Source organism: Lytechinus pictus, chromosome 3, assembly GCF_037042905.1.
Source record: "Lytechinus pictus isolate F3 Inbred chromosome 3, Lp3.0, whole genome shotgun sequence".
NCBI lineage: Eukaryota > Metazoa > Echinodermata > Echinoidea > Temnopleuroida > Toxopneustidae > Lytechinus > Lytechinus pictus.
In genome coordinates, this window is record NC_087247.1 from 12,960,014 (window position 1) to 12,981,859 (window position 21,846).

The following is a 21,846-nucleotide window of genomic DNA, read 5'->3' on the forward strand; positions in this document are numbered from 1 at the left end:
TGCTGTTTCACCCGCTGTTTCAATTGAGGCCTTCGATCATTTCACAAGGCATTAATAGACTGCACTATCAAACTCTTAACTCGAGTGAAGGGTTTGCACAGTAGACTACGCGGACATCGCCCTTCGAGATGTGGCGGCTGCGGGGGGGGGGTAGCTTATTAATACTTGTTAGTTGTTTTTTTTTCAACATAATTAGGCATTTCATAAGGACTGTATGCGCGAAACGTGAGCTGGATTTTAGGATGATGTATTCAGACATGAGAGTCTTGAGACCGTTTGACACATATCAATCAAGGTATCTGTTTTCCCTATTTTTTGTTGTGTGGGGGGGGGGGGGGGGCGGTAGGCATTTGTTTCTGAAGAAAAAAAACTCTGTTGCATACAAATCATACAAGAGTTAGTGTTCCTATAAACTACTAGTATGCGTAAAATACCGAATTCGCTCCGCTCATTCTATTCTTACAAGAATTTGGTCATGAAAAGTCCCTATATTAAAAGAGAGTTTAACAAGTCCATTTATGAAAATGTTTGATATGTTACTTTTAAATATCTTTATAACTTTGATCATAATTCATAAACCATTTGAAACAGGCTTTGAATACACTGGCGTGTACGATGAGTTAGGCCTACTGGCGACATTGACCAAATCAATTGAATATTTCAATTATGAATTTTTCTCAAAATTTTGGATCTCCCTATATTTTCTTTCAGATATTATTCAAAATCTTTCCTTTCTGTAATATTTTCCTATTTATTTGCATAATTGTGCTATTTACATGTTTATTTAAGTTTAATGTTGCCTGTGATGGTTTCATAAAGCACCCTTTTTCCCGATGATTATGATCCCATTTTTTCGTCCTCAACCCACCATTAATCAGTGAGCAAAAATGAGTTTTCATTGAAAAAAATCTGGGATGCTTAATCCTTTTTTACTCTTATCATATTTCTTTCTCCTTTATTTCTTAAGTTTACGTTATTGATAATTTACCTTTATCATATCCTCTGTAATAATATATGCATATCATTTTTAACTACTGAGGCAACCATTTCTCCAATAATTACACACCCCTTGAAAGACGATTTTGGTCATCATTTTGTCTTCCAACTATAGAAAATTTGCTCGCTCGCTTCGCTTACTCGCTCGCATATTCATATAAACCGTGCCCTATTTATAACAACAAATCCACAGCCATCGAAAAAAAAATGGGATATGACTTTAACTGAAGGGGGTGCATGTACACGGTTGTGATACGCCCGTATGCATAGCCCTGTGAGGGTGCCCCGAAAATTTTGAATTTTCAAGTCAATATACATGTACATGTATTACTATCATTCCCCCACTGCTCGGACAGTCAGACCGGATTTACACCAGTGCTCTCAAGTTTAGGATCAATGGTGCCCCCATTTCAAATATCATCAAGTTAAATTGGCGCCCCACAAACAATTTGAACATAAAAAAATGGGATCATAATTATCGGGAGTAAGGGTGATAAATTTATGAAATCATCACAGGCCACAATATTTAACTTAAACACGGGTCGTGTGGTCCAGTGGTTAGAGCATTGGACTCATAATCGGAAGGTTGTGAGTTCGAATCCCCATACTGCCATTGTTTCTACTTTGATAAAAAGGCCCGAGAGTAATATCTGTCGTCTACAATGTCAACCACTATGACTGATTAACCTAGACGTAAAATGTTTCCTAGGTAATTGATTATATACCAGCTTGGCGTTTACCCGCCAGTAAATATGCTGTCCTGCCGAGTTCCTATAAAACGGGAGTTAGGGTCTACTACTATTCCGCCCATGATTATTTCTCTCCCCCTATCCTCCCAAATCTCTTTCTTTACTCTCCCCCTGGTTTATATTAATCCCTCTTTTTTCCAATCTCCCTTTTCCCCCTGTTTATTTCTCTTCCCTCTTCTTTTTTTCCTCGATCTTTTCCCTCTTTTTCAGTTCATTTTGGGCGATGCGGCCATTTCACCCAATCGGGGGAAGGTGGATTATACTACCACATAAAGACCTATAGCAAATAAATATAGACCAGAGATACAAATTTCTATTCGGGGAACGGGGATTTGACAAAATTCTACTCTAAGTTTCGGATTGAATACCCCACCTTTCTTTTCTTTTTTTATTATTATTTTTTTTTTATTTTTTGCAACTCAAATTTTTCTTGGCCAACCAGCTCCCTTCTCATAAAATCATTTCGAGGCCCCTGCCATTGGAAGGCCGTGGATTATACTACCAAACAGAGGAAGAAAAAAATGCACATTAATCATACTACTTTTTATGATTTGCCACCTACTGAGAAAAAAAAATAACTGGAAAAAAATCCATGATCATGAATAAAAGGAGAAAAGAAAACAAAATTGAGGAAAATAATGTAGCCTTTGTAGGTATATTCATTTTCTAAATAAGTATCTCAAAGTCTGTCACAAAATTATATGTGCTTGTTTTATTTTGGGGTCCAAATTCGCTTCCTAGCGACCAGAAGGTGGTCCGTTCTGAGAGAAGAGGAGGAGGAGGAAGAAGGAGAAGAAGAAGAAGACATTTTCGTAAAATATTTGCCCCCACGTGATGCCCCTCAAGATTATTTTAGCCCATGAATAAATGAATAAAAAATAAGCCATACTTCTTTACAAACTCTCACTCAAAATAAGATAGGGGCCCTATCATAGGGCCTATAGTTTGGATGGGAATATGGCCTGTGAGAGGGTGAATGTAGAGAGATATATACAGCTAGAGTCTACGGGAGTCGAGCTTCACTGTGCATACGCATGTGAATTGTGATGTCCTTTAATTTAATTTTGCAATTGGGTCTTTCAGAGATATCATAAATTCGCAGATGGTCTAAAACCAAAACTTTTGCCAAAAGGACTCAAAAGGTAGGTCTATTTACGATTTCACTCTCACATTTTGATTTTACAATGTACCGCCTGCAATAAATCTTGAATTTGGAAGAAATTGAATATTCAATTGAATTGCAAATATACTGAATTGCATAAACAAAGACTCTGTTGTGACTGTGTTAATATTCATTTATCTTCACTTCAGTCCCATCTATTGAATTTATCGTCATTAAGTAAGCCGCGTTCGCCAGCTCTCAATCGATCAATCAAAAAAAAAAAAAAAATGGCAATGGACAGTCACAGTAATGACAATGCGCGAACAGACGTTGGCTTTTGCTCAAAGAAGAGAAAAGCTGAGGGGAGATAGAATTAGAAAGAAGAAAAGATAGAAACTTACAGAAAAGTAGACTAGAAAAATGAGGAAGAAAAAGTTAAAATTTTAATTTAGTGTAAATTTTGAAGTTTAACTTTTTAGTTTTACTTTTAGGCTTCATTTAAAATAAGCTAGGCAGGAATCACTCACACTAGTGCAAGGTTAGTATTAGTATACTAACCTCACACAAAGAACCACGCTTGGCAGTGGATATCTATCCAGTGGGTCGCGCGTGCTGCGACGCCACATCTAGTGCACGGTGCGGTGTCCACAACATACGACTACTAAGTACTAAATTACTTTACTATGGTAGGTACGCTACTCTAGCGCGAGAGGGCGCGATTTTCGCGTCATCATTTTCGCGTACGAAAATGGCGACAAGCTGCTTCGGGAGCCGGTGCGAGCAATAACGGCAAGCCCTACTTGAGTCTCCTGTCTAGGATGGTAAACGTATATCAATGGGAATGAAAACGATGACATCATCTTCCCAATGCATTCAGCTATACTGCACGGTAAGCTCTTGCGACGGAGGGTCGAGATCGGAACAAAAATTGCACTAAAACAGTCTGTAAGTACAGTTTATGCATCAAATCATCATTATATGTTATTTTCATGGAATTATCAGACATATTACGCTAAAAATACATATGCTACTCGAAAATTGAAGTCGTAAGCTTTCATTTCTTACCTCATTCATGGCAGCATTTCTTGCCACCATTTGCCACGGACGAATGTTAAACGCCCTTGCTATTTGTTTCGTGGGATTTTCGTGGGAAGTTTGGCGACGCGTTTCGCGGGCTAATTTATGGCGGCTGCTAGGGTTTTTGGTTGCCCGCGGTGTGTAGTCCTGCGCATTGGAATTTGTGTAGCAGACCGTCTACCGTGATATGTCTGGTATTTCTTTGATTTAAAAAAACTTTTTCTTTTTTATAAATTAGGAATCGAAAACCAGACACAAATGTAGAAATCAGAAATACATCCCACACTGACACACATTCATTTTGATTGAATAAAATATTGAAAAAAAATGGCAAATGACGCAACAACTTTCTGAATCTTCTCGAACCTAATTGTAGCCTTTACTTTAGGTAATGTACTTTAGTCTTGATTTATTATTTGATGATTATATTCTGTTGAAAATTCATGTAACATGATTTCTTTTGGCCTAATCAAACTTAAATTTTTTATTATTTTAAAAATGAATGGCCTAGATCTAATTTAATTCATTATCATTTTAATTTTCTTTTGTTTTCATATTTTTATTTTCATTCAGATTAATTTCTTACCTCCATTTGAGCATGGCAATACTTACTGATCTGAAGTCGAGGGGCCCAACAATGAACAGACTTGGGCTGCATGAGCCGTCGAATATCTGTGGCTCCAAGAAAGCGTGATGGAAATGCCGCCTTAAAAAAACCAACCCCACCTCTGCCTCTGGGCTTTGTTCTTGGCGATCCTGCATTCCATTCAGACTGCAACTTTAAGCAGGAATTGTTCTACCAACTACTTAATTATTCACAAATGTGAATTGCAGCTTTTAAATTGACAAGAAAGAAACAATTGATTTATCTCACCCCCCCCCCCCAACTGTCTTCTAACATTTTCTATCACCCCAAACTAACACTTTTTTTCTTGTATGTCTGTTTAAATATTTTTATTTAGACTTTATGTAATTTTTTCATGATTTATTTAAGAAGTATGAGCAAAAAAACAAACAATTTGGCACATGCAGTAGAGAAGAGAAGGAACATAGCTTAGTGTTGAAAAAGGATACACATACAGATCTGAATATTAAAATAAATTAAAAAAAGAAATGACAAATCCACACTGACACATGAAAGTATTCATTTTATTTTTTTTCCTTGTTGGCATTGGTTACATTAATTAACTCCACATAAAAATATAAATTGGATATTTTAACAGTATTAATGAAGTTGCTCAATAAAATTTAAAATTAGGTATTCTCATTGGAGGTAATGGTTGATACAGATGGGTGGGTGGACCTGCAGCCACTAGCGTACCTATGGGGGGGGGCAGACTGCCCCCCCGACGAGTCACAACCCATGCAAGGGACGTATCCCTGCCCTCCCCCCCTGATGAGCCACCGGTGGCCCCCTCCTTTGAAGTTTAAGACCGAAAGTACGAAATCCTTTATTTGTGGTTGAAGACTTTTTTGCTTGTCAAATTTTTGGGCGGACGATTTTGCCCCCCCCCCCCCCTGTGGAAAATCCTAGGTACGCTACTGCCTGCAGCTCTATTGTTTTATTAGATTTTCATTTTTTATTGCTGGGGGGGGGTATTATGTAGAGCTGAAGCCAAATGATCTTATGAGGCAAGATTCAGTGTACAGCTCAATATGATGCATGTAAAGTGATTTATTAAACTTTTGAAATATCAATTAAGAACTGGAATGATGAATGGTATGAATATAAGAAATATATTAAATGCATGTAAAGTGATTTATTAAACTTTTGAAATATCAATTAAGAACTGGAATGATGAATGTTAAGAATATAAGAAATCTATTATATGCTAGTTCATCACAACTTTAGCTGGATCTTGCTGCAGAAAGTGCATCGTGTAGTTCTACAAATATCTCGGGTGAGAGGCAGTTTGGCAGAGCGGATGCAATGCTTCATAGGGCCCCTAACATTTCTGTGGTAAGGTCGAATCCAAACTGATGTTTTCATCAAATGATACAGCCTCCTGGCTACAAAAATTTCCTGTAGATGAAAGAGAAAACAAAATAATGAATGCAATGAAATTGGGGAAAAAGTGAGGCTAGAGGAGCAAAAACAAAAGCAAATGGTTGTAAAGTTAGTACAGGAGAGGAACAAAATGAGAAGAAAGGAACTCACAGAAAAGGAAACAAAACAGAGAGACAAACTTGAGACTAGCTCCTTTAAAAAAAGTTCTGTATGGTGTACTATGGATCTGTAAAAATATTTTAAAATTATGTAAAGTTTCAAGGATTGAGCATGCATAGGAAATCACGTAAAGGCAAGGATATCAAGTCACGAATAAAAACAAAAAATGAGGGGGGGAATGGGAATTACATCACCCCCCCCCCCACCCCGCCTCTCCAAAAAAAAAAAAAAACGACTTTAATAACTTGTCAAAACTCTATCTAGTATCAGCTTATGTTATTATCCTTTTTAATGTTATTGTTAGGGATCGAGAGAAAGGATGAACGCGGGGGGGGGGGTGCATTTTTCGGATTCATACTTTCAGGCATCAGTGTACTGAAGGGGAACATTTAACATAGGACTACAAAAAATTGCGGTGGACAGACAAGAAACAAGAAATGATGATTAAAATGAAAGAAAAAATTCTCGATCTCAAAACAACTTGAAAAAAGAAAGATGCAAAACCAAATGTTATCAACTCACTTACATATTATATTTGAAATCCATCCCAATGGTCTTCCATGTCGTAATTGTGCACTGTAATTCAGATAATCTAGTTAAAACATGTGAAATTAACTTCAAGTCTCAAATCAATCGTCTTGCACACTGTGCCTTGCAAAACAACAAAATACTCCGATATATGCGTATCATGAACGCACATGCATATTTATGAGCGCCGCGAAAATGACCAATCTCATTCACAAATGATGCGCACTTACGCTTCGTCACCATGCCGCGAGAAGCGTTTATGCGCGATGTAAAATCTCTGCCCCGAATTGGCAATCCCCGAATGCGCATGCGCGGTGGTGATTGATACTCGATGGTCGACAATTCGTTCGGAATGGATAATACTTAGAAATCATTTCTTAAAAAAATCATAACTTGAGTTATTCTTCATCATATGTCTTAATCAATGCATCATCGTAATGGGTGACACATTTTCTTTATGTTGAGGTAAGTTTCAACAGATTTGGATGAAGATTTGAATTATCAGTGGCGTACCTAACTATGGCTTGATTTTTCTGTGCGCTGTGGCATGTAATGAACCCTTGAGCAGGAATAGAGGATGAGAAGGAAAAATGAAAAGCAAGGAAAGTGAGAAACTGAGATGGGGGTGGAAGAATGAGAAAGAAAGAGAAAGTACAAGAGAGGAAAAATGAAGCCCAATATTTTTAATGGGCTTAAGCGGATTACCAAGTTTAAAGGGGAAGTCCACCCTGAAATAAGTTTGTTGTAAAAATTAGCACAAAATGTTGGTGAAGGTTTGAGGAAAATCCATTATAGATTTAGAAAGTTATTAGAATTTTTAGTTTTTGATTAGTTACATCATAAACGAGCAGGTGCCCCATATGTTATGTAATAATAAATGCATTAATTTCAATTTTTGAATGGTTTCTGATGAATTATTTTTGTTGTTTTTAAGGAACGGGCGTGAAATGCTTTGTCTATTGATATATTGAATGTACAGTAAAAACCATTTTAAGTTTTCTGAGAAAATGAAATTTCATTGATTTTCTACCATACGATCATTGTATGTAGGAAAGTTGCTTGCATATTATGTCACAAACCAAATAATTAAAATTCTAATAACTCTTTTTATTATTTGATGGATATTTCTGAAACCTTCGCTAATACTTTTTACTATTTTTACAATAAACTGTTTGTCAGGGGTAACTTCCTCTTTAAAGATGGTCATTTCTTCTTGGACCTTTCTGTCCTTGTCTGTCTACCCAACATACTTTGATTCATGGTCTATTTATTTCAAAAGCGACGATGCACATACTGCAGCCAATGGCTGAAATGTATGAGTTTACAATATCAACCTACATGATTTACATGGGTTCATAATAAATGAAAATGCTGATTCACAGAATACTACATTTACTACATGTCAGAAAAATGAAAATATATGTATTATATACATTAACATACATACTTTTTTTTTTCTTCTTTCTTTTCCCAGTATAATCATCCAAGCAACAAAGCCTGACCATGTCCCTGCCGCCTGCTTTAGCAGCTCGTTTGAAGAAGAGGGGAATCTTGAGAGCTGACTCGTCTAATATTGAAAATGGTAAAATCAAAGTTAAGCCCCCATCACACTTATTCGGAATCAGCAGGAATCAAGCAGAAGCTGGAACAAAAAAAATATTTAAAAAATCTAGAAATTTTTGGGAGGAACTTATGAATTCACCAAACTGGAGTTGAAATTCAGTAAATTGACCAGGTGAATCATCATACACTAGTAAAAATGAACCGCAATGGAGTCAGATTGATAATTTGTGCTACATTCTTGGACATTCTAGGCGCATTCTAAATATTCTGACTGCATTCTGAGTGCATTCGAAATATTTTTGTCATTTCTTTTGGCCGTCCCGAAGGTTTTGGTCATGTTCAAAACATTCGAGAGGTATTTTCGAAAGTTGTTCGAAGTAGATTTAAATGACCGACTGGTGGTCGAACAATAGTCCTTTCATTCGGGCCAATTCTGCTTGATTCAGAATAAGTGTGATGGGGGCTATACTCGCCAATATGAATATTCTGAGTACATGGCAGATAAGTTTTAAGTCACCCTAAATGTATGAATTCAGTTGCTTATAACAATGGTTTGTTGTTGAGGCTACCACCAGTAGATTTCACTAACTACAGGGCCAGGAATTGCAGGAAAGAAAACAAATAAATGTTCTTACTACTACTGTCGTCATTTTGCTCAATTATCTAAAAGACTATGCAACTTGTGATGCCATCTTAATGTGATTTTCCAAGAATAATTTTGATTTCCCAGTAATGTTAAGTTTCCTGTTGCTCTTATATTTACTGAAAAGTTTGTGGATATAACCAGTCAGTATAAATTTTAGCTTCGCTCAATCCATGGCTATCTTTAAACACTGTTTTACTTCTGTTGATTTTGTTTGACAATAAATGTTGCCTATTCAATTGTATTGCATTTATGCTTAAATCCTAAATTGTTTAAGTAGAGCTTTTCATTTGATTTTTTTACCAGGTGATTTTCAAAGTAAATCTCATGCTACTTTTGAACACAATTCAGGGCAGTCACTGGTTCATAATATGCACATGCCAAAGAGTTAAAGCCACAACAGAGGCCTTTGTGTATGATCCATCCGTTTATGTTTACTTTTTTGGTTGAACTAAAGGCAAGTAAATAATCGGGTTGATATTGCTGTTTGTTTCTTTGATTACTCTTAATTTAATACTTCATTTTTTTTTACATTAAAAAAAAAAATCATTGTTTATTCCTGTTGGATATCTAACTGACATCACTATCACTTGGTTTAAATAATTAATGTCTTTTCATGGATAATTTCCCAACAATGCAAAGAACGTCAATGACAATTATATCATATTGTTCAAATTTGTGTATATATAGATCCGACAGAAGAAATCATTGCAGCAGATTATTCCGGTGACATCCAACCTGACTTGAGCAAAGAACAGATTATCATTGACAATGACAGCTTACCTCATGGTTGGTGGAAGGTCAAAGATCCTCCAAGGTCAGTCTGAAGGCCATATTTGTCTCCCTAGAAATTGTGACTTTCTATATCAGAAACGAACTTGTAAAGAGTAGATTCTTAGCTTTACAGTGATTTAGCTTGCCATGACTCAAAATAAAATTTCCTACGGCAGTGAATAATTTTACTTACCAAGGTTGGCAAAATGTTATGACTTTTTTCTTTGAAGTCTCGCGCAACTTTTGAGACCAAATTCGCGACATACGGGATCATTTTTATCCTTTGTGTACAAAGTCTATGGGAGATGAAATTCATAAAAGGGTGATTATTTTTCATTCTAATTGGTCTGCTGAATTAATTTAGGGTTTAATTTAGTTGTTAAATGGTCTGTAATAATTCCCATTGAAAAAAAACAATGAAATACAAAAGATGAAAAAACAAAGAAATACATAAGAAATTCTAAAAAACAAAGAAATACATAAGGTAAAAAAGAAGAAAATTTGAATTGAAATAGGGTTTTAAATATGCAAATAGTGTTTTTCATGAATAAATTTGCATATTTTATTCGTAATGATTAAAAAATAACAATTTTCAAAAAAAAAAGAATGTGCGTGCCAAATTTCGGCGCGATCGCGCGAACGGCAGCCGAGATAAGAAGGGGGGCCATCATGGCCCCCCCAGTCCTCAATACGTCTCAAATAGCCCAGTCCTTTTAGGGTTAAGAGCGACTTTAAGAATGACTGGTGAACCTTTCTTACGCCCTAAACCATCGCCATTGAACATTTCAATGTATACCATTTGCCACAAGAAAAGATCACCAATCGTTCTTAAAGTCGCTCTTAACTTACGAACAGGTTTATGAAATGGCCCCCTGTTTATAATTTTACAATCGGCAAAGTGTGATAATTTCTCCCAAATAAATCATGCATATTAAATCAAGTATTCATCTTAATACTGTTTAGGCCTAAGGCAATTGTCAAATGTTGCAGAGACAAGATTATTGTGATTTGAAAATTTGGACTATGATTCTGTATTTCTATTCAATTTCAGTGGATTTTTCTACTACTGGGATTCCAACACAGATATGGTTTCATGGCTCTCCCCCATAGGTATGTTTCATGTAGCATTAATATTCATTTTAAGCATTAATATTTGATTCTTTTGTTACCAAACAAGAATATTTATTTCCATTATGATTATGAATGCATAATATACAAAGGATGTAACGTTATGAAAATTATACTTCTTTTAAAGACTCATATCTCAATGAGATTATTACTAGGTAGAAATACCTTTTATGGTAGTTGAATTTATAGATTTATTTTTATATTTGAAACAAACACTAGGAGTATATTGTTTATTTTCTTATATTTTTTTACATAATTAACCTTCACTATTAAAGATATGGGTGCACTTTATAGCTGATTTAAATAATTTCCAAACTGCCTGATATCCACTGAGGTAGTCTCAATAGTCAATGCCTTAGTCTGCAATTCAGGTAGAGGCCGCAGTTTCCGTCCATGCCCCCACGAGTCTGACGCTACCAGGAGAAAGGCGAGCAATGCGTATTTTAATGAATACTGAAGCATGGCTGTGATCAGTACCCTGCATCAGACAAACTGCTGATGTCCCGCGAAACAGCAGCAGACCCCCTAGAGAAAAGCTGCAGCCCCCGCTCAGACCATAGGCCATCACCGCCTTAGCAGACTGCATAGTAATAATCATTCATGAAGGGACTGAATTTTTTTTTAATGAAGGAAAGGTATATGTACATGTATAATTCATATGTTTCATTTCTATTCCAGATTCCAAGGCAAACATTTCATTGTCAGCCAAGAAACTGAGAGAGATAGAAGAGAAGAGGATAAGATTGAGAGAAGCGCAACCCAAACCACCAGGCATGGAGCCACCTGACAGGGTTAGTCTGATATGACATGCAAATTCCAACTTAAGGGGGAATCCAGCCTTGGTCATAAAATGTGTTAGAAAGGAGAAAAATAAATATTACAGAATGGTGAAAGTTTGAAAGAAATTGGACAAGCAATATTCTTGTAAGTGCCCATTCCCCTGGGGCAGTAACCTAAATACAAGCCAGGTAGTATATTGTTTTATGTCCCCATGAAAGAAAAATATAATTTGAAGTAAAACTTTTGAAAAAATGACACTTAAATAGCCATTTTATGTATTTGAGTACATAGAAGAGAAGTCCTTGCTTTACATCAATATGACATCACATATGCAGCCAATTAGAAGTCTCCATGGGTATAGTGATTACCCAATTTTTACAACTTTTAAAAATTCATAACTTTCTTATTGTTTTGCGCGATAGCTCAGTCAGTAGAGCGGGGGTTTCGGATTCCGGTGACCCAGGTTCGATTCCCAATTGATGCGCTAGTGCCCTTTGGTAAGGCATTAATCCTCATTACCAGGTCCCTCGGAGAGGACCTTAAGCCGTCGGTCCTCTGGTTGCTTGCTTACAAGCATTCATGCTTTCTTAGCAATCAGGTTAAAAATCACTACCACCACCACCACCACCATATTGTTCAAACTTTCACCTATCAGTTTGTCTGATTTTTCGTTTTTCTTTTAAAAACAAGTTTTCTTTGCGTTGGATTCCCCTTTAAGCGAAAGTGGTTCTAAAGTATAAACTGCCATTTATAAGAACGGGAATGAATGAATGAATGAAATACATGTATGTCAGTCATGGTTAGTCTGCTTTGAAAGGCAATCCACGAATAAAAAGCAAAGATTAATCAAACTATGAATTGCCTTTTATAAAAGCCACATATAGATGAAAGTTAAGGAAAATCACACAGCCTTTTGAATGTGTTATCTTTTAGATTACAACAGAGTCATGTTGATCAGTATGGAATGTGATTGAATCTGTGGTAATTAAAAAGAACTATTTATGAGTGAGTTAAAATCATATTGATGACTTTGTAAAAAAAAGCTTACATTTGATTCAATTCCATGTCGCTCTCCAGTGACATTTGCTCCCAAGGAAGTTTGCTTAGAACATGGATGAATGCTGTGTATTAAAGACAAAAATCCAGACATGCCAACTAGAGAACATCTTGCAACCCAGAGAGCTAGAGAGCTAGAAACCCCCTGATACAAGGGTTTAGCGCTCCACTCTCAAGATGTGCGCTATGTCCACATAAGTTGATGTAACTTGTAAATCCTCCCAAATTCTAATCTCCAAATCTCATCCAATTGTTCTGCATAACAACCCTAGTTCCAACCCTATGCTCTTTATTGTCAAAGAAATTAATGGCACTGGAGTGGGAGTTTAGCTTTTTAGCCAATTTCAGCTATTTTTGCTCTTGATTTGCAGCTTATTTGTGCTTTCCTGTGAACAAAAGTATTGACTTTCAATTTTTAGCTTTTTTCACCACCCTTCAGCTTTTTCAAGCCTTTTTTTTAATTCGTGCTCACTCACATCTCTGTAAAACAGAAGGAGCAAAAGTGTCTTGACTGTGTGATTCATGACTGTTTCTGTTATATTTTGATTAGAAGGTGGAGATTGGACCAGTGATTCCTTCCAGCGTCCCACTTCCTCCTCCCAAGAACCCCCCACCAAGGTCTGGAGGTGAAAGGTCAAGAAGAGATCATAGAGGTAAAAAAAAAAAATTGACACTTGTATTAATGGCAATGTTGATAAAACTCATTGTGAAAATTACACAAAATAAATCAAATGAAAACTTCACATTCATTTATGATTTTAGAAAATATTGAATATCGCATGTAGTTGAGACAGGTAGAGCATTTTTTTTTTTTGCATAAAGGAAATGACCGAAACCTGGAAAGCAAAACGTTTCTAGGCTTGCCAGAATACTTTGACAGTATTTTGAAAATGTTAAAATGATAGACATGATAATGGTTATCATCAACATAGTGATAATGTTAATGGTAATAATGATGGTGATGATGACAGTGGTGATGGTCATGATGATGATAACGACGGTGATGGTGATGATGGTATTGGTTGTGGTGATAGTGATTGTGATAAAGATAATGGTAGTGATGATGATGATGGTGGTGGTGGTGGTGGTGGTGGTGGTGATGATGATGATGATGATGATGATGATGATGATGATGATGATGGTGGTGGTGGTGGTGGTGGTGGTGGTGGTGGTGGTGGTGGTGGTGGTGGTGGTGGTGGTGGTGATGATGATGTTGATGATGATGGAGATGGTGGTAATGGTGATGGTAATGATAACGATGGTGATGGTGATGATGGTATTGGTTGTGGTGATTGGGATTTTGATAAAGATGATGGTAGTGATGATGGTGAAGAGGATGATTATGATGATGATGATGCAAACAATAGGCAGAATGAAACTCCCAAGTTTTTATGCTGCAATAATATACATGTACATTAATCCATTATTATTTTAAAGTTAAATCACTTATACTGTCATGATAAGGTCATGAGATAAAAAAAATTTCATACTCTATAATGAAATACATTGAGATTCTTTATTATACCCCTCCCCTATACAGGAAATTAATAAATGTGATTCGCATGGAAATCTTTAGGAGCAATGATAATTGATTAGTATTTTGTAATTGTTTTTGCTCTCCTTGTGTAGGTTCTAGAAGTAGGCGACAGAAAGATGATGAACTAGATCCAATGGACCCTGCAGCTTATTCTGATACTCCAAGGTAATTTTCTATTTGCATCAGCTACTTGGAAGCTTAGTTTTATATTTTATTTGAATTTCATGTATGAAATAAAAAAAGTGTACTGATTTTCTAGTTTGTTATTATTAAGCTTTAATAGTCCATTTTATGAAAGTGATTATTTAATTGTCATTGGAATTGTATATACAGGGTATAGTTTTGGGGAAAATTTACATTTCAAAATATGTAATCCCTGATGCCCCCCCCCCCCCAAACAAAAAACAAGTTTTAGAGGGGAGATTCAGAGTGCGGTAGATATGAAAAATTCTCAGGCAATTCCTATTATATTCATCACATGGTCCATCCTTTCTAAGAACATTCAAAGTGTTCGTGGAAATCTCAAATATCATTGAAGTATATTTACAATGCATCTATATAGTGATATTTTTAAATCTTTTTTAGCATTATTCAGAGCATTCTGATTGCATTCAAGTTAGAAATATGTAGGGATGCACGACTTTGCTGGGCTGCTAAAACCCTGTAGCACAAAATTTACACATTTTTAGGGCAGCTCAGAAAATGCTGTTTTAGAAATAGAGCAATGATGGCACCCTCATATTTGTCTGAAAATAGTCTTATTCCTGTAGCAGCCTTCTTTTTTTAGGAAAAAGAAGGCTGCTACTAACTTCATAACTCTTAAATATCAAACTTCTTCTGAGCTTTCCTCAAGATTTTAAATCTTGAGATTTTGAAGAGGTTATAACAGCACAGTGACAATGATATAATGATAATTAATACTGAAATATTTATTATTTTACAATCAATGCAGGGGTAATTGGAGCAGTGGGTTACCATCACATCAAGATGCTAAGACGGGGGTCGATGTAACTGCTAATGGACCTCTCTATCAGATGAGACCTTATCCTAGTCCTGGCGCTATTCTTAGAGCTAATAAAGGCAATGCTAACACATGAACGTATGCAGTGAACCTTTCGGACTTGAGCAGGAGTATGGAGCAAATGACTCTCGAGAACTGGACTATCAGAGATGCTCTGCTTTAAAGATACCAATTTAACATCGGATATCAGAGCTTTTAAAGACACTCTACTCTCTGGATGTATTTGGATCATGTTAATTGTGTATGTAAATATTCATGTAAAGGAGTGCACATTCAAGCTGGCATCTTGGTCAGTGGTGTTTCAAGGTACAATCTTCAGCGTTTGGATCAGGCTGTCATTGGTAGAACACACTAGGGGAGTGTTTCATGAAGCAAATGGAAACTGACTGATTTGTTCTTAGCCAAACGGGTGCAAGCATTTCAGTAGCTTATATCAGCTTTTCAGTGAAAATAACGGAATATTTGTTTCATGAAATGCCCCCCCCCCCCCTTTGTATTTGATCAACCTGTCTCTGTACAACACCTGATGCCCTCCCGTCTCCTTACAGTCTAACTAGCCTGTGATTGGCCTGTGAGTAGAGGAAAGAGATACATATAGGCATTCATAGCTACATGTATGTGTTGTGCGCTATAAAAGAACGTGATAATATCATCATCATTATTATTATCAGTGTGCAGGGCAGTATCTAGACAGCCGAAATCCGTCTGTTTGGAGGAGTTTTTAAAAATATTGACCTTTCTGGTTTGTCCTGCTACACAGACAGCTAGCCCAAAGGTTCAGTGGATTATTCCCAGTAAAACAGGGTTCTGATTTTACTACATTGATTCTTATGTTTTTTTTAATGAAATTGCACAGAGATGGGATTGAATGCTAGATTGATAATTATGATAATAATATTCTGCTTTTATATAGTACTTAATACATCGGAACGACGTCTAAAGTGCTTTACAGTTTCTGATTGTTATAATAACTTCAATCAACCCTAGACCTATATTTTGATGAAAAATATTGTATCATCAGTCCTTTGTACAGTACAGAGTGCAAGAACATTTTCATGACTTGCCGTCTTCCATTAATCTTGTTATGAAACCTGATATGTTTACATTGACTAGCGCACTTGATTGGTGTCAGCACTTAACAGGTGAATGAACATTCCTAGATTTCTTTTGTTGAGGAATCTTTGAAAACTGAGACAGTCCCTGCAAAGTGGGACGATCCCACTTTCAGACCAGCATCTCTACTGTTCGTTGACCAAAAGATCAGCCTAACAATAATATTCTGCTCTTATATAGTGCTTAAAGCAGATACGAACCAATAGCGCCATCTCGAGTCCTCAACTACTCATACCTGGCCAGTTTCCTGACCCGTAATGCTAGTGTAGTCTAGTAATATAGACCTGCTTGAATGATAACATGTTTATTATCTACTCTATACATTTATACCGCAATAATTATGTTACCAAGTAGAAAAACAATTACTTTTCTTCTCAAAACATTTTAGTTTCTCTTTACAAATGCAATTATAGGTCAATTCACTCTCGGTACTATTAGTAGATATCTGAAAATGTCTATTTTAAGACTATGTATTTATAACACACAGTCAATGAGAGACCACACAGAGTTCACTCCCCCTTTAATACATCGGAACAACGTCTGATTATTTTAATAACTTCAATACATCATAGACCCATATTTTGATGAAAACAATTGATTAACTTGGAGCTTCGGTCCTCTGTACAGAGTGCAAGAACATTTTCAGTCTATTTAAGGAGGTGTGGTGAAGGAAGACCTAGTCCAGCGGAACAACTAACGAAGCAGAGTCTGAATCTTTCAGACTAGGCAGTAACAAGCCTCGGTATCACACATCTTGCAATAATGATAATAAAAGTCCGTTTTTATATAGCGCATAACACGTGTTAAATATGTCTCTATGCACTTCAGAAAATAAAGGTGAGAAATAGATGTGTTGGTGCCATTAGACTTGCACTCTCACCAAGGCGATGTCTCAAATGATTCTGGATAAGAAAGTGGCATGGAAGATAATAAGATAATAATAATAACAACTTAATCTTATATAGCACTTTTCATGAGATTCATATCAAATGCTTAATAACAATGTAGATAATTTGAAATATACAAACAAACATGAATTAGAAATCATATACAAAAATAAAATATCAAAGTCACTGTAAATGGAACTGTGTTGAATGTGCTTTTTTTTCAATAGATAAGTCTCAAATCTTGATCTGAACAATGTGATATTGGGGATAGAATGAAGGGAAGCTGGAAGAGAATTCTAGAGATGTGGGGCAGAGCTTGAAAAGGACCTATCACCAAAATATTTAGTTTTTGCTTTATTGACAGCTAAAGAAATTTTGATTTGCAGAATAAAGGGACCTACTTGGAGTGTGTGCCAGGATCAATTCAGAGAGATATTTCCATAAAGAGAAAAAATAGTCAAGACTCCATGCCCGAACACCTAATAAGCGGGAGATTCTCTCTCCAAGACCCCTATAAGCAAGGCTGTGGTAATACATGTATGCACATGGGCTAGAATTTGCAAAGGTGATTTCTATTATACCATAATAAAAAAAATCATGAACTTTGCACATTTCTGGTATTATCGCACTTCATTCAAGCATGAGTTTACCATTTGCCAAATGTGTGCATTCATAATTGGACTTTTCTCAGTGTAGGTGATTAAATAAGCATAATTTGTATGAGATATATGCTTAATTCATGGTTTTTACCTTGATAGAATTGAAAGACCTTTTTGAATTTGGCTATAGACCACTTGTATATAAAAACTAGCAGGTCCCTTGATTGCAGTACACATTCCACAATGCCATATAATATTGTATATTGTAGATAAATACACAATTGATATGAAAGTTAGATTCCATTTTTTTTTAAGTGTTAGGGCCAGAGAAACAACTCGGGACACCTAAAGACACCTAGAGCTTGAGACACAAAGCCAGGGCGGGGTAATTAACTCTAAGCAAGAGAGTGGGGCATTTTGTTAAAATGGCTTTTCAGCAGTAAATTTGGAGTTACTGAAATGGTACTGGAAGATTTATGCTAGTGATAAGAGGCATATTGATATATTTATAGAAAACAAATCTCTCATTCAAATATAATGCGACAATGCCCAACAACACTCGAAGTACAATGATGCATTTACAAGATATAATTTGGGCATATTTTGTCTTGACTCTAAAAGAGTATGTGGGAGCAGTGACACCAGAGTTTCTGCCGACTAAATCCTCAATCGATCTTTGTATTTGAAAATATATATATTTACAGATACTTACTGTTTCTCAAACCTTCTTTACTTTGTCTTTGTATTATTTTAAGCGTCTCATTTGCACAACCACTCAATGTCAGGTTGGATGTGAATTAACTTTTAATTGCAGATACAATTCAGAGCTGTACAGTTGTCATTGAATAAATATTTTTAAATTCTCCCTGATATGTTTACTCTTTTTGTTTGTGTATTTTGTGATCATGAATAGAGGTATCCAAGAAATCAGAAGGATAAGTACATTAACCCTAAATGAGCCGGGTTATTTGGACCCATCTCACAGTCGAGGGGGGGGGGTGGATTCCACCCCCCTGATATCTAGGCCTTCGATCGCGTGAGCGCCGCAAAAATCTGCACGGTGGTAGTGTGCGATATAATCTACAAGGCTGTAAGGTTAATTTTTTTAAACAATAAGATTTTTCATTTAATGAATTAATTTATTCATGAAATAAAACATTTGCTCTAATCAACTTCATACTGCCTCAAAATTGCTAATTTTTTTATTCACAGACTCTGTAGGATCCTGATCAAAATTTGGTATCGCAATTTTTTTTCTTATGTATTTTATTTCTTATGTATTTCTTTGTTTTCGTCTTTTTGTTTTTTCGATGGAAAGTGTTGGAGACTTAATTCTGATCATAAACAAGACAAAATGAATAGTAAAAGTCGAAATAATGATACATTTATGAATTTTGGCTACTAACAAAAATTATTTTGTACATGAACGTTTTTAGCAGTTTTGGTTCTGACATGCACTTACATAATGTTGCGTAACCGCGTACCCGGGCATCACAAATTTGGTTTCAAAAGTTGCGCGGGATTTTAAAGTAAAAAGTCAGAGAGCGGCGCGGTTGAAAAATATTTCACGGTGGCTTTATCGTGAAAAATGTAGAATCTGCCCCCCTGGGCCTTTTAGGGTTATGGAATATGCTTTCAGGTTTTGTATAGTACAAGGTGAGAGACGAATGAACAGATCAAAATAGACATAGAAAATGGTTAATATTTCATCAACCCTCATTAAATGTGATTTGAAAGTCAAGAAAATGTTGCTGTATACTGTATAGCTCTGTACTTGTATTACATGTTACTACTGATGTTAAGAATTACTGTTTTTTGTTGAATAGATGTTGGTGGGACATGTAGGAGGCAAAATTAGGCAAAACATTTTTTTTTTTCTTTAGTTATCTCACTAATGTTGAACTATAACTTTTTGACTTATATATCACTTGAGTTGAAGTGTGATTTCTCAGTGACTTTTATCTCATAATGGCCATATTTCAATTTTGGTGACATAAAAAGTAAGAGGGATATAGGCAACAACAAAAAACGAAAATGAAGTAGAGAAGAAGTAGGAAGAAGAGAGAAGGCAAAGAGCTTGAAGCAAAAGTGAGAAGGGTAGGGCCAAGGATAATGAGAAGCAAAAATATGAAATAAAAGAAGAAAAGATAAAGATTTTTTTTTATAATTTAAAGGTGATGAATAGGATGATGGAGAGCCAAACGAATATGCAAAGGAAAAGTGGATAAACATGGATGAAGAAGGAAAGGGAGGAAAAAAGGGGAATTAAACTTTCTAAACCAGTATAACATGAAATGAATACAAATTTTACATACAATCAAATTCACGCGTGCATAATGTACATTTTTTCCCCTTTTCATTTGCATTCTGTTCACCTGAGGATACCCTAGTCGACAGTACACGTCAACTATGTTGTGAGAAACGTGGCGTCTTTTTGTGTAAAGTTCTGCAACAACATGGCATCTATACTTCGTGCAGCTGTCGTCTGTATTTTTCTTTTTATATGTGCAACACATCTCAGTTCAGGTAATTATTGAAGACACGATAAGCCAAATTTCCTTCATTGTAATTTTGTAAAACGGGATCTCGTTGCTGGCAAGCGAGGCAGCAGCGCACAGCTGAGCTGAGGCTTCGCCGCAGGCCGCACCGAGCCAGCGCTGCCGTACGGTACCTCTCTCTCTCTCTGTTTTGATCCTCCGCTCTTCGGAGATTAGCGATAAATCGCGGTCAGTAGCATAGATGAGATGATCATGCACTGGGATGATATCTAGCTCATTAGTTAGCATGTGAAGAGTACAGGCGATGGGCATGAATTTTATATATATAATGAAGAGTCATCTTCAGTACCGTTCGCGTCCCCGGCCCGGCCCGGCTAGCTGGCTTGGCTTGAATTTGAATTGAAGACGAAGTTTGGCTTGGCCTTGTTGGGCGAAAAACTAACTTTAGTAGGCCCTAAAACAGTTTAATTTTACTTGAAGTTCAAGTTTAGTTACTTTAAAAAGAGAAGAAGACGAAAGTTAAGAATGCCTACCTTTTTAGTTTCACCATGAAGACACTGCAGTGCAGATTTTTTTTTTTTTCATGAAATTTTCGAAATTTCGGTGTCGATTGTCAAGCTGTTTGTGAAGGAAATTCAAAAGTGCATTTGGCTTTGGAAGTTTGGGTCTTTGAAATGCAACTTTGAAGTTTGATTGAGAATGGATGGGAGAGCTCGAGAGATGTATTCACTTCAGCCTGGTATTCCTATTTCCTGTACTACTAGTACTACTACTAGTGTTGTGTTGCTTTTATCGACGCTAGTACTTCTTAGTGTGGTAAAATTAGGGGTAATAGTATCCTGTGAGGGAAAAGGGGGAAAGTGGGGTTAACAGAAGGAAACTTTAGAGATACTCACCAGACGAAAGTTGGTGCAAGGCACGGTGAAAATAAAGATAACCAAAAAGCAGGCCCAAAGTAACTTGTAGATATTACTGGTGTGAAGTATTCTTGCTGTAGATGGCTATTGGTGTGATGTATAGTTGCCGCAGCTAGTTGGAACTCGAAGGGCGAAAGGGCGAAGCAAAGGTAGATTTGTGTAAACACAGACGTCCTCGTCTCGCACCGGTCGACTATCAAGTGATGATCAGATCCCTTGGCTGGCCTGACTATGCAGCTATGCTGAGACCTGAGTTGTGCACCCAAGCATGGATGAATGCACAGGGCTTGGGGGTTTGGGTCTATTGTTGTGTACACACAGCCTCTAGCCCATAGTACATGTGTATTCTATGCTCCAACCAAGGAGGTAGTTGCTCCAACCCATCCCACAGTAGTACATGTATGTAGGGAGCAGTCGCGCGTGCCCCAGACTGTGGTACATTTTACCACACTCCCCCCAACTTTAGGACATCGTTACTTCCTCTATTTTTGGACTGTTGCCGTCCGGCCATATGTCATATGTACACATGTGGATCTAAGCAGTCCTCAGTGAAAGGAAGGAACGATAAATGTTAATCCACTGCCGCTCTCAGAGGTTTGTAAGAAACTGTCTGGAGTCGCAAGGGTCAGAGGATGAACATGCCATTTAGTCGGTATATTTATATGCCCAAATTTATTTTAAATAAAACAACTATCCAACTTCTCAGGTAAA

At 36.5% G+C, this 21,846-nt stretch overlaps 1 protein-coding gene across 1 annotated transcript; it reads left to right on the plus strand.

The window, feature by feature from the left end:
* The first annotated feature begins 2,498 nt into the window (after positions 1-2,498).
* On the plus strand, positions 2,499-18,590 carry LOC129257804 (polyglutamine-binding protein 1-like). The gene is made up of 8 exons (XM_064096409.1): positions 2,499-2,887; positions 8,094-8,201; positions 9,516-9,642; positions 10,651-10,709; positions 11,406-11,518; positions 13,114-13,216; positions 14,193-14,265; positions 15,053-18,590. The coding sequence occupies exons 2-8, from the start codon at positions 8,123-8,125 to the stop codon at positions 15,195-15,197; spliced, it is 699 nt and encodes a 232-aa protein (XP_063952479.1). The 5' UTR covers positions 2,499-2,887; positions 8,094-8,122; the 3' UTR covers positions 15,198-18,590.
* The last annotated feature ends 3,256 nt before the right edge of the window (positions 18,591-21,846 follow it).

Excerpts from the sequence above, each read along its gene's own strand:
- LOC129257804 (XM_064096409.1), top strand. The coding sequence starts at position 8,123 with ATGTCCCTGCCGCCTGCTTTAGCAGCTCGTTTGAAGAAGAGGGGAATC. Across the intron at positions 13,217-14,192 it reads GTCAAGAAGAGATCATAGAG|GTTCTAGAAGTAGGCGACAG; the intron begins GTAAAAAAAAAA and ends CTCCTTGTGTAG. Across the intron at positions 14,266-15,052 it reads GCTTATTCTGATACTCCAAG|GGGTAATTGGAGCAGTGGGT; the intron begins GTAATTTTCTAT and ends CAATCAATGCAG.